General features: G+C 58.6%; 2 protein-coding genes across 3 annotated transcripts in view; one reads left to right on the plus strand and one right to left on the minus strand.

The window, feature by feature from the left end:
* Nucleotides 1–391: 391 nt before the first annotated feature.
* Nucleotides 392–2,305, plus strand: F2RL3 (F2R like thrombin or trypsin receptor 3). Its single transcript, XM_031437539.2, has 2 exons — nt 392–565; nt 832–2,305. Exons 1-2 carry the CDS (start codon nt 457–459, stop codon nt 1,878–1,880), a joined length of 1,158 nt encoding a protein of 385 aa, XP_031293399.1. The 5' UTR covers nt 392–456; the 3' UTR covers nt 1,881–2,305.
* A 448-nt stretch (nt 2,306–2,753) lies between these two features.
* CPAMD8 (C3 and PZP like alpha-2-macroglobulin domain containing 8) overlaps nt 2,754–12,744 on the minus strand; it is a 76,022-nt gene continuing 66,031 nt past the window's right edge. Inside the window, exons 33-42 of one of the 2 annotated variants that reach the window (XM_064479965.1) lie at nt 12,279–12,434; nt 12,107–12,169; nt 11,198–11,382; nt 9,364–9,451; nt 8,515–8,589; nt 7,649–7,754; nt 7,450–7,560; nt 6,552–6,761; nt 6,154–6,271; nt 2,754–3,804 (exon numbers count right to left, since the gene is read on the minus strand). In XM_064479965.1, the coding sequence (XP_064336035.1) occupies nt 3,783–3,804; nt 6,154–6,271; nt 6,552–6,761; nt 7,450–7,560; nt 7,649–7,754; nt 8,515–8,589; nt 9,364–9,451; nt 11,198–11,382; nt 12,107–12,169; nt 12,279–12,434 (1,134 nt within the window). In that variant the 3' untranslated portion in view covers nt 2,754–3,782. Of the gene's footprint in view, nt 3,805–4,732; nt 6,009–6,153; nt 6,272–6,551; nt 6,762–7,449; nt 7,561–7,648; nt 7,755–8,514; nt 8,590–9,363; nt 9,452–11,197; nt 11,383–12,106; nt 12,170–12,278; nt 12,435–12,744 lie in introns of those variants that run through there. The other variant, XM_064479964.1, reaches the window with a different exon arrangement.

Below are 12,744 nucleotides of genomic sequence, written 5' to 3' on the forward strand. Positions count from 1 at the left end.
GACTCTCCTCTGGTCTGTGGGGGTAGGGGGGAAGATTTCAGGAAGAGCCAAGAGCTCCTGATGGGGGCGTGGTGCGGAGGGCTGGGCTGTCATGAGGATGGAGCCGAGATGTGACTGGCCAGCAAGAAGTAGCCACTTGGCTCACAGAGGCTTCCTGGGCTGGACAGGGGTCAGGAGTGGGGGCTGCAGCCTGGCACCTCCTCCCCTATCTTGCTGGTCCAGCGCCTCAAGCCTGAGAGCCACCTCTGTGAAACAGAGTAACCCCAGCTGCCCTGCCTCCATCGGCCAGGCTATGGACCTCCCACGGGCTAGTGGGGGCAGGGGCTGGTTTATCTCACTGGGTCCTGTCCAATCCTCCGCCAGTGCTCAGGAAGCTGGGGGTGGGCGTCCAGCCAGGCAGGAAGCCTGAAGTCAGCCGGCCACAGCCCAGAGCAGCTGACCCCCAGCCCTGGCAGCATGTGGGTGCTCTTGCTGCTGTGGCCCCTGGTGCTGGGGCTCAGCCCAGAGGATGTCACTCTGACCCCTGCTGCCTACTACGAGGTGGAGTCCATGGGAGGAGGCGATGGTGAGTGACCTCGGGCCCTGTCTTGGGACTAGGGGGCCCTAGAGCCAGTGATGGGGGCACAGGGAACTGGAGAGGACCCTCCACCCCTACCCTGAGTCTACAGGACTGATGGAGTCTGTGTTCAGCTCTGTCCCACGAGCCTGGGAACTTGTGAGAGCTGGGGCCCAGACTGCACTTTCTCGGGGGTAGCACCATCCAGCGGGGTAGGGGGAAACGGCTGAGAGGCGGCATCGACACTTGGGCTCTCAGCGCCCCCTTCCCTCTAGGTCTCTCTCCCCCAGACGGCATCATAGGGCCCCGCCCACGCAGCTTCCCGGGCCAGCCCTCTGCCAATGACAGCAACACTCTGGAGCTCCTGGTCAGCTCTCGGGCACTGCTGCTGGGCTGGGTGCCCACGAGGCTGGTGCCCGCGCTCTACGGACTGGCCCTGGCGGTGGGGCTGCCCGCCAATGGCCTGGCACTGTGGGTGCTGGCCACTCGGGTGCCACGACTGCCCTCCACGGTGCTGCTGATGAACTTGGCGGCCGCTGACCTGCTGCTGGTCCTGGCTCTGCCGCCTCGCGTGGCCTACCACCTGCGGGGCCAGCGCTGGCCCTTTGGCGAGGCTGCCTGCCGCCTGGACACAGCCATGCTCTACGGCCACATGTACGGCTCTGTGCTGCTGCTGGCCGCCATCAGCCTGGACCGCTACCTGGCCGTGGTGCACCCGCTGCAGGCCCGTGCCCTGCGTGGCCAGGCCCTGGCCATCGGGCTCTGTGCTGCAGCCTGGCTGGTGGCGGCCACCCTGGCGCTGCCCCTGGCGCTGCAGCCGCAGACATTCCGACTGGCGCTTTCAGACCACGTGCTCTGCCATGACGCGCTGCCCGTCAGCGCCCAGACCTCCTACTGGCGTCCGGCCTTCATCTGCCTGGCCGTGCTCGGCTGCTTCCTGCCGCTGCTGGCCATGCTGCTGAGCTACGGGGCCACCCTGTGCACGCTGGCGGCCGGTGGCCGGCGCTACGGCCACGCGCTGAAGCTGACTGCCCTGGTGCTGGCCTCGGCCGTGGCCTTCTTCGTGCCCAGCAATGTGCTGCTGCTGCTGCATTACTCAAACCCAGGCCCAGACGCCTGGGGGAACCTGTACGCCGCCTACGTGCCCAGCCTGGCGCTCAGCACCCTCAACAGCTGCCTAGACCCCTTCATCTATTACTATGTGTCAGCTGAGTTCAGGGGCAAGGTGCAGGAGGGGCTGCTCTGCCGGACGCCTGGCAATGCGACAGCTTCCAAGGACGGGGGCAGCCCAGGGATGGGCACCCGGTCCTCCTCGCTGGTGTGAGACAGTCCCTCCACAGGCAGAGCAGACAGGAAGGGAGTTGGACTGGGTTGAATAGGGTCCCCTCCCAGCTCATGTCCACCGGGAACCTCCAAACATTGTTTGGGAATAATGTCTTTGCAGGTGTAAGTAAGATGAGGTCACATTAGAGTAGGGTGAGCCCTAAATCCCATGACTAGTGTCCTTATAAGAGGACACAGAGACACACACAGGGGAAGAAGGCCATGTGACCACGGAGGCAGAGATGGTGTGATGCGGCCACAAGCCAAAGGATGCCATAGGCTGCTGGCAGCCACCAGAAGAAGCTGGGAGAGCAGCCTGGGGCAGAGTTCTCTTCACAGCCCCTATAAGGAGCCAACCCCACCCATCCCTTGACCTCAGACTTCCAGCCTCCAGGACTGTTAGAGAATAAATGTCTGTTGTTTTAAGTCATGTAGTTTGTGGTACGTGGTTACAGCAGCCCCAGGAAACTAAGATGGGGTTAAATGCAGGTTCCTGGGCCCAGCCACTTCCCGTGTGTCCAAGGTCACACAAGAACATGAATTGGGGCCATATGAACAGTGAGCGAAGCCGTCATGTCAATAGCCTGGTGTGAGGATGCACTAGAGTTTCACAAGGAGTTACCACTGGGGGAAGCTGGGTGAAGGGTGCCTGGGACCTCTCTGTATTGGTCTAATTTCTTACAGATGCACAGGAATCTGATTATCTTGAGGTGCAGGTGTTCGAAAGCCTCTTCCCCACCCTGCTCTGAAAGGCTGGCTGTGGATGAAGGAATGGAGGTGAAGGGCCAGATGGGAGCTGGGCTCCAGGCCTTGGAGCTGCCCCCCAGGCTCCCCTGCCCGCAGGAGGCCCAAGCCTGTGTGTGACTCAATAGAAATGAGCTTTTATTACACCAGCAGCCTCTATGACAAGCGGGAAACAGGGCCTTGGCCGAGGGAACTGTACCTCATAGACTGGTGGTGGAGGGTGGGGGGATCAGGGGCTCAGAAAGTGGCTGGTGCTGCATGACGGGGACCCACAGGCTGGGCACCCCCCCAGGGTCTCCGTGCTGTCCCGAGATGAGCAGGGTTGGCTGAAATAAATACCACCGTGGAGGGAGAAGACAGGCGAATGCAAGAGGGGAAAGAGACAGCTGGAAGAGTCCAGAGATGGGGGCAGGCTTTGGTTGGCCCAGAGCTGGGATAACCTCCCAGGCGACTATGAGGGGGCCAATATTCCAGGTGGGGCGCTGGGAGATCAGGGGTTCAGGGGGCGAGGCCCGGAAGCAGAAAGGTGAAGGTGCATCTGCCTGGAGCCCAGAACTTTCCCCGCAGAGCCCGATGCTGTCAAGACCAGACATTCAGGGACCCTGGGGCGAGATGATTCTGGGACAACTGGGGGTTTGGGTCAGGGCCTCAGCAGCCTGGGTGGCCCAAAGAGAGGCCGGGACTTTTACATTTTCGAGAAAGGCTGCCCATTTCGCTTCACTGACGAGGGGGTGGACGCTAGGTCCTTGATTTGGCCAGTCATATCCTCTCAGAAACAAGCTTTTTGCCATGAGTTCTTCCCAGAAACATCCCTTCTCTGGGGAGCAGAAGGTCAGGCTGTCGGAGCTGCTCTGGTCGCCCAGTCCTAGGTTTGGGGGGTGGGGCACCTGGAGCTCCAGTTGCAGCCAGGGAGGTGGGGGGAAAGGGGGCTTCCAGCCACCCCGCTGGCCATCCTTCCTGTTGAAGCAGGGGCTGGGCCCCCAGGAAGCCCACCATCCGTTAGGACAAGTCTCTGCCGATCCATTTATCAGGTGCATTTGGAAGCAGGGGTCACCTGGGGTGGGGTCCGCCAGCCCCCGGTCAAGTCTCCCGTCAGTGGCCCCCTTCCGGCAGGGTGAAAAGGGATACACAGCCAGATGATGTCTTCCTGCTTGGAGCTTTAGGAAGAGAAGCCACTCTGACTGATGGGGAGAGAAGGGGGAAAATGCCTGTGGGCTGCCACGCCTTGGGGGCGGGGCTGTGTCCCCTCCCGGATCCTGCCTCCAAGTAGCTCAGCTTGGCTGCCTCTGCCTACTGAGGCAGGAGCACCCCTCTGGGGGCAGGGGTGTGTGGGGGGGAATGGTCCAGCCAGGCCCCTCAGGACCTGTGCCAGCCCTCGCTGGGCCACAGTGATGGGAGGGGGCTTCAGTTCTGGTAAGAACGGGCGCAGCTTGCACCGGGCCACCAACAAAATCAAAACCCTATCTGTGGAGCTCAGCCAGCTGTAAAAAGAAAGGAACTGCTGATACACACAGCACCACGGACGGACAGCGAGCGAGCTCTGCTGAATGGAAAGAAAAAGGAAAAAAAGGCAATCTCAGAAGGGCATGGACTCCACAATTCTGTTTACAAGGCATCCCTGAAATGACAAAATTGCAGAGTAGTGGAGACGGATGAATGGTTAGCAGGGGTGGAGGTGGGAGTTGGGGAAGGGGGTGGGTGTGGCTACAATACAGCAGCTCAAGGGATCCTTGAGACATTGGGCTACTCTGTGTCTCGATTGTGGTCATGACTACACAAATCTGCACGTTGGGGGAAACTGCGGACTCAGTTGCAAAAGAGTGCATGTAAAAGTAGCAAAATAGTAAGATGGGTAGGCTGTGCTGATGTCAATTTCCTGGTGTGACACGGTCCTTGAGTTCTGAGAGATGTGCCTACTGGGGGAACCGGGTGAAGGGCGCTTAAGATTTTTCTGTTATTTCTCACAATTGCATGTGAACCTATGGTTATCTCAAATTTAGAAGTCTGATTTTCAAAAAATCCTCCCCTCCAAAACAAAGACAAAAGTAGACTTCTCTCCGAAGGCACTAGAGACAGCTTAGCTGGCACATACTGGACAGGGTGGGCAACACTTGGGAGAGTTTAAAGCTATATACATGGTATTTATAGTGTGAGGGGTGGGAGAGGACAGCACATGGACATAAATGCCTTCAAAGTTGCTATGTTTTGGTGAAGTGGTACAATATTTCCACCAAGTAGACTGAAAAGTTTAAGGATGTTATCCCCAGAGCCACTGCTAAAAAAATAATACTAAAACGACAACAGTTGAATCAAAACAGAATTCTAAAGAACAGTCAATTAAGTCAAGAGGGCATGGAAGGAGAAACACCAGGGGGTGGGGGACAAAACAAACAAACAAAAAATCGCAACAGTAGCCCTGAACCCAGATCTATCAATAATTCTATTTCATGCATGTGGACTAAACCCCGTGCCTGGTGCCAGATGACGCACTGTTAAATCTCTGGGACTTTGGTGGGTGCTGGTGGAAAATCTCTCCTACTGGGTTTGCTGGGTGGGGATACAAACCAGTCTTTGGCACTTGCATGGGATAGAGAAACCCTCACCACCCAGGAAGGCAGGGCTCTGAGATCTAACATCACAGCCAGTCTCCAGAACCTGGCGCTTACCTTAGCTGATAGATCAACCTGTCATGAAAAGCCTTTGAGTTGAGTTTGCTCAGCCTGAAAGATCTGCCTCCTCCAGGAAGTCTCCCAGCCTTACCCCTGACCATTTCCTCCATCCTTCCCTCGGGGGGACAAAGATTCTCTCCCTGACCAAACACCACTCAAGCTCCTCTGAGCTCTTTTTCATCTTGGTCTCAAGTTTAAGGCTTCCACGTCCATCTCAGCACTGTCTGATTATGGCAAGAATCTTGCTAATATATCAATTTAGCCAGAATCCCCTATCCTCCTTACTGATCACTCTTGATATCTGATGGGGTTTCTCATTCTCCACCACTCCCCACCTCGTGTGGTCTTATCACCCTGGCCTGCCTTCAGCAACAATCAGTTTCGGTCGCTTTGGCTAAAATATCCCTCCTTCACCCCTGACATTTCCTCTTAGTAATTTTCCAACCACTGCCCCCCACTCCGCTCCTTGGATATAAATTCCCACTTTTATTTTTTTATGTTAGGAGTTGGGTATGACCTCTACCCCCACTGCAAGATTCCCTCTATCTTGATAGCACCCCCCCTTGAATAAAATATTTCTTGCATCATGAATAATTTCTTCTTTATCAGGGGTTGCAGGCCCCAGTGAGTCTCAGGGACAAGTCTGTCCTGAGGTCGAGTCCTTGGGAGGGTTCACTCAGCTCACCCTGCACATACAAGCTGCTCTTCGATGTGTGCTGGGTGAACAGGGGGGTGGGTTGAGGGAGAAGGGATCTTCCACCTCATCCCCCAAAACCCTGCAGGCTGACCCCTCCGTCACTCCCACTCCTGGCCAGGTTCCAGGGCCAGTGGATGGAGGTTGGGGGCGGGCCCAGCTCTCACCTGTCCTCTGCCTCCCCGTCCAAGTCCACTGCTTCATGGCTGACTGCCAGGTGCCCCACGTCCAGGGGGTCCAGGTCATAGTCATAGTTGTACAAGGCAGAGGCTGACGTCGGCTGCTCTGGAAGGAAGGAGGACTGAGTCGGTAGAGAAGGCACTGCAGGGAGAGGATCTGGAATACCAACAGCCCGGAGCGACAGACACTGAGGTCAGAGATGGGGAGAAGCAGAAAAGCACAAGGGTGGGATGGGTCTGGGGAGAGATTTAACAAGACTGAGGAGATGCAGAAGGACCCAGACTCAAAGAGGTGATGGAGAGGAGACAGCGTGTTGGAGAAGATGGGGCGATGCACTCCGAAGCGAGGTCGGGTCCCGGAGGCCAGGCACGGGTTGGGTCCTCACCAAGGGCGCAGCGGCCAGGGGGCGCGGGTTCCAATTTCACGCGTTCGCGGCAAGCGGCCTCCTGCAGGCGGCAGGCGCTGGCGTAGACGATGCCATTGGAACCGCACACCGGGTCCTCGCTGGTGCCGCAGTCGCGGGCGCAGCCACAGCGCGTGATTGTCGCTCCCTCCTCTGGGACGGCCACGAGACCTCGTTCGCCGGGGGACCAGCCTGGGGGGGGGGGCGAGGCGAAAAAGTCGGCAGCGCCGCGGGAACCCCACCCCACCACTTGACCCTTGCCTCCCACTGGGCCTCGGGTGGAGAAGTCCCTGAGGGCTGGGACCACGCCCCAACTGGAGACAGTTCCTGGGAAGCCCTGAGAGCTGACCTGTTGGAATTTCAGGCAAGAAATTGCCTAATATTTATGCAAACAATTTTAAAGAAAACTTTTAAGTTAAAAGCAATCTAAACCCATTTCAAGAAGTTTGGAAAATAAAGGAAAGGGCCCTGAGGGATCCCCAGCCCCTCCCTTCGCTGCAGTCACTCGGCGCTCATGGCTTGGACCCCGGTGTCCCCACACTCTCTGGCTTGTGGGACAGGGGAGGCTAGGGCACTCCTCTGGGCCTCCAACTTCTACAACGCGGCCCCCCTCCCACTCCGCTCGGCTCCGCCCCCTCCCCACTGCTCCCCCCCGCCCAGCTAAGCCCCGCCTCCTCCTCACGGCTTGCCTACTCTCTGCTCAGCCCCGCCCCTCCGCTCCGGCCGCGCGCCCTTGGCCGTGCCGGGTCCTCCCCGCCTCTAACACTTGGTACCGTTCTCGGCCTGGCGACTCCCCTCCAAGACAACCGCCTTCCCCCAAGCCCGCGGGTGGGGTCGGGGTGGCGGGTGGTCGGAAGGGGCAGCGGCCGCGCGCACTCACCGGGGCCCTGGGCCAGGGCGCGCTCCACCTCGTTGCAAGCAGGCCCTGCGCACAGCTCCCGGGCAAGAGGGCTGCGCGCGCTGACATTGTAGAAGCGCGTGGCCTCGAAGGCTGCGGGACGAGGGGAGAATGGTGACCAAGTGATGGGTGACAGGGTAAGGGACGGAGCTGGGGTAGCGGGCGGCGGGCGCGGGCTTACCAGGCTCGTAGTAGTCATACACGGAGATGGGCAGAGCGGACGTCCTGCCCACGACGTGCTCACGGATCGCCCGGAACCGCACGCACGTCAGACACCGGCTGGAGATCTGCGGGGGCAGCAGGCGGGCTCAAGCTTAGCTGGGGCCACTAGGGTCAGGGACTGAGCTCCCGCCTCTATGTTCTGTGACGCCCCAAAATGTAGGCCCAGAACTGGCAGATTTTGGGGTGCCCAGGAGGCATGAAACACAGAAACCTGATCCCATGTCAATTCTCTGGGTCCTGTCATCCCACCTGGGGAAAGGATCTCATCTGGCCTTTCACCCCTGACTCCCCCATGGCAGGTGCTCTCCCTTCCCTTTGCGTGTGTGTGTGTGTGTGTGTGTGTCACTGAGTACATTCACAGTCTTGTGCAACCACCATCTATCTGCAGAACATTTTCATCACCTCAAATGGAAACCCACCCCCATTAGCAGTCACTCCCCATCCCTCAACCTCTGGCAACCACCAGTCTACTTTCTGTCTCTGCATCTGCCTGTTCAGGACACTTCCCATGAATGGGCTCATGCACTATGCAGCCTTCTGTGTTTGGCTTCTTTCACTCAGCATGTCTTGGGAGGTTCAGTGCATCAGTGCTTCATTGCTTTTGATGCCTGAATACTATTCCCCACCCCTCCCAACTTTTTCCACCAAAGCCAGCTGGCTGGGGCACAGAGCCAGCAGCCGCGCCAACTCCTCCTGGATTTACTCTCCCAGTTTCTTTTTCTGGGTATGAGATCATTGCAGGAACCACACTGCGCCAAGATGGCCGTGCCCTCGCCAACGTAGCTGCTGTGGAGGCCTCCGCCCACTGCCCCTGGCCGGCAGTACCTCATCAAAGTAGAACAGCACTCTGCGTCCAGCCACCTCGTACCTCTTCAGTGTGATGTACTTGTCAAGGAGCAGCTGGAGAAGAAGCCAGAGGTCAAGACCCTCCCAGCCCCTCTGCCCCCAATGCGCTCTTCCTCCCTCATCTCCAAGGGCCCCAGGTGGGTTCTTGAGGGTTTGCTTACAGTCGTCCAGCAAGTCCCCATGGGCTGGGCCAGGGGCTGGCGGTCAGCACCCAGGAGAGGGCATTCAAGGCTGGTTACCACTGTCCCGAGCACCTGCCTCCCCTCTCCTCCCTGCAGTCTCCCCCAATCCCGCCCCAGCCCTAGGCCTCCCTGTGGCCCCCCAGGTGCCCAGCTGGCCCTGCCACCTGCTCCTGCCTCCCCTGCACCAGTCAACCACCCCCCCAGAAGAGCCCCCACTTTTATGCTCCATCCTCCCCACCCTGCAGACCTCCTTGGGCAAGGCAGCACCCCCTCTTTGTGACCCCCTTCCGAGCCTCTCCCCCCACCCCCACGAGAGTGGACTGGTCTCTCTTTAAGTTGAGGGTAGAGACCAGTATCTGGAGAACCTGGGCTGGGGGCACTCCCTGCCATCCCTACATCGTCCCCAGGGGGCATGCAGATTTGCGGAAGCCCTCTTCTGCCCCGTGGATAACAGCACAGGTGGTCCAGTGGGTGACACCTAGCAAGAGAGCCCCCACCCCTCCCCACCTGCCCCTTAGCAAGTGGCCAGCCCCAAAGCACCAACTTTGCCCAGAAAGGCAAAAACAAAAACAAAAACCCATTTAATGAAGAGCTGGGAATTTTCAACCTGGAATTTGCTGGCCCCGGCCCACCAGCACCACCTCACCTGCTCCAGACTCTCAACGTCCACCCGGAACCCTGACAGCAGGGGGACCTCCAGGACTGCCATGTTGGAGGACCCTGCATGCAGCCATCTTCCAATGAGAGGAGAGAGAGAAAGGTCCTTGAACTCAGGCCCCACAGTGGAATTCACGGCCCCCTCTGTCCCCACAACCCCCGAGCCTGATCCGGGCCTGGCTGGCAGCCCCTCTGCACAAAAAACCTTAGCTGGGTCATTGGTCAGCCCGTATCACAACTAAGACACCGAGACCATATGGAAGAGCCCTTGCCAAGGCTTCTGGGCTTGAGTCAGGTCTGTCAACTCTGGGCTATGTTTTGCTCCGAACCTCATGCTGTGACCCAAGTATGGAAAGTAGCTCCATGCGGTCCAGGGAGCCCAGGCCACTGGAGGAGACCCTGTCACTCGCCAGTGCCAGCCCTCCATCTCCCCTTCTGTGACATGCGGCAGGGAGCTGGAGGGTAAGTTGTCCCCTGAGGACTGCTACATGCCAGGCCCTCCATGTGCTGGGTGCTGGTGACAGAGAGGGAAGCTGATATTCAGAGAGGAACCTGCAGACTGTGGGCCCAAGGAGACAGGGTGGCCAGCGTCCTTGAGATGGGTGGAGGAGGCTTTCTGCCAGGGTAAGGCCTGAGAGAGCCCATATCCATGTGGCACAGGGTGGGTTCCCCCTAACACATCAAAGAGGGGAATAGAGATGTCTCCAGCAGGCCTGCTGGGGCCAGACAGTTGGGCCAGTCCACCTGCATCTTGCTCCCTCACCCGACAAGACAGTGGTCACGGCCATGCTGAGTGTCACCATCCTGAGTCTCACCGTGGAGCTGGAAACACAGCTGGAGGTTCAGGGAGCCCCTTGGCCCAGGAGGGGCTTGGGCCAAATTGAGCTTGTTTTTCCAAACTTCCTAAGATGGGGCCTTGGACATGAGAGGGCTGAAGGTCAAAGTTGAGAAAGATGCCCGGGCGGCTCCAATGGGCTTCAGGTACCATAGCTCCCACCCATCTTTGGGATCCCCCATGATTGTCATGGTGACAAGCATCTTTTAAGGGCAGCTGCATGCACCTGCCCTGAGGACCCTCTGTGGCCTGGTCTCAGGATCACCCTTTGGGAAACTGAGAGACCTGGAACTGGTGGGTCACATAGGGGCTTGTCACTGGGGTCTGTTGCATACAGTAAGAAGGACTTCCATTTCCCTCACTCATTTCAAAAGTCCTCTGTGGTGTAAGTGCCTGATGTTAAGCTTTTGATTGCAAAGGCATCCATTCCAAGACATCCAAGCTCCTAGATAATCAACCAGATAAGACACCAGGCTTCCCCGCCAGGAAGATCCCTCTTTTAGAAAGCCCTGGGCAACTAGATAACTGGCTGCGTGAGAACGGCCCTGCCTTTCCCTTTCCCGCGCCCTAATTCCTGCCATTACATTTGAAATTTGCCAATAAAAAGTGAATCTGCAAAACCCTAGGCACTCCACCCTCAGACCTCAATAAAGGCAGAAACTCAGGTTCGTGCCTTCTTTCTCTCTACCTGTGACCTCGCTGTGTGGCCCTTGGGAGGGTCACGCACCCTCCGGGACCCATGAGTAAGAAATCTTGCTCTTCAAAGTTCCCTTATGGTTGTTGCTGAGGTGCGTCTTATAATCATAATAAGAACCACAGGGGCTGGTCCAGCCACAGCTTTGACTCTGGCCAGGGGAATGTCTGTGGGGGCTCCCACAAGTTGTACAAGCCCCAGGCATTCCTAGCCTAGCATCACTATGGATTAGCTGTGACTGATACAGAACGCCGCCAGGGCGGGGGTGCCAGCCCGCGGGGCAGGAAGCCTTACCTGGTGCACACCTCCAGAGTCACCTGGTACTCCTGGTGATGCTGGTCAGCTGCTGGGTCGTCATCATCAGCAGAGGGGGCGGGCGCGGGAGGTCGCTGCTGCTCAGCCTCGGGCTCCTGGAGATTCACAAGCAGCTGGAAGGACGGCTTGGCCACCGGGTCTGGCACGTTATAGGTGACATCAATCTAGGAGTGGGTGGGTGTGGGAGGACAGAGGCTTAGGAGACATGGGGAAGAAAAGGGCAGGGGAAGGTGGGGACAGCTAGAACCATGATGACAGTGACATTGGCAACTGTTCCGGGGACTATGGGCATTCAATTTAGCCCTGATGGTGTAGGTACGACCATCATTCCATTTTTCCAAGTCTCAAGTCCAGGTCTGCGGCCACCAGGGCTTCCCCTCCTATCCACTGGGTTGTCTGGGCTCCAGTTTTCAAGATGGAGAAGCTGAGGCTGCAGGGGTCTCCAGGCAGACTTAGCCCTCTGACTGCTGGCCAGAGCCCACGAGGCCAGCCTGCCCCTGCCCAGAGAGTGACTATATCCTGAGCCTGGTGACCAAGGGGCTCCGGGAAGCACCAGGCTGAGTCCAGGCTGGGTGTCCCCATTCAGGCCCTGACAGGAAGAGTAACCTGGAGCCACTGGGCAAGTCCCACAGTGGGAGGACCAAGGGAGGTCTGATGGTCAGAGACCACAAGAATGAGGGTGAAACAGATTTCCCGGGGGGACCCTAAGCCCAAGGAGACACATTGGCATCTGCCCTTGGGCAGAGTGGGGGACACTTCAGGGGGCTGACAGTCTGCCCTGGGGTCTCTCTCACACACCATCCCACTCAGTCTGGTCGGACGCTCAGCTCCTCCACCCCGCCCCTCAAGGGGTCCCTCTGTGAGCGCCCCCTCCCCCCACAGCCTCACCTGCATCAGGCAGCAGCCTTCGCCCTTGGCGCTCACAAACAGCCCTGTGGGGAGGCTGGGGATCTGGGGAGAGAAGACGCCGTGGTTTCCCCCGCGGACACACACAGGCAGACAGGCAACAGAGAGGGGCCGCTGTTACTGCCCTCCCAGCCCTGGTCCCTGGAACACGCACCGCCGCCGTCTGCAGAAGCTTCTGGTTGGCCCTGTGCAGCTCGAAGGTCTCCTGGTAGTCCAAGTTGGTGGAGGCCAGGGAGACAGTGAGGTTGACACCGCCCGCATAGGACAAGATGGCATATTCTGCCAAGGCCTGCAGAGCCACGCAGGTATCCTGGGGACAGAGCGAGAGGCCGTGGTCAGCCCCAGGCATGGAATGGCCAGCCGTCCCTCTGCCCCATCCTGGGAGGTCCGGCTCAAATTGGGGGTATCACAGACCCTCTCTGGAGACCATGGACCCATGCAGCTGCAACGGAGAGCAGACACCCACAGAGCTGGGGGCCCCAGATAGCTGGGTGGGCAACTCCACGGGGGCAAGGGCTGGGTCCCTGTCCCAGAGGGGCTGCGGGCAAGGAGCCATCCTGAGACTTGAAGCACTCGATGGCTTCCTAGCTGGCTCTGTGCCCCTGCCCAGACCTGAGCCC

The sequence above is a fragment of the Camelus dromedarius genome, chromosome 27 (genome assembly GCF_036321535.1).
Source record: "Camelus dromedarius isolate mCamDro1 chromosome 27, mCamDro1.pat, whole genome shotgun sequence".
Taxonomy (NCBI): Eukaryota; Metazoa; Chordata; class Mammalia; order Artiodactyla; family Camelidae; genus Camelus; species Camelus dromedarius.

Bases quoted from the DNA above. Each gene is read 5' to 3' on its own strand.
- F2RL3 (XM_031437539.2), top strand. From the start codon at position 457: ATGTGGGTGCTCTTGCTGCTGTGGCCCCTGGTGCTGGGGCTCAGCCCA. The intron at 566-831 runs GTGAGTGACCTC...CCTTCCCTCTAG, and splicing joins GTCCATGGGAGGAGGCGATG to GTCTCTCTCCCCCAGACGGC.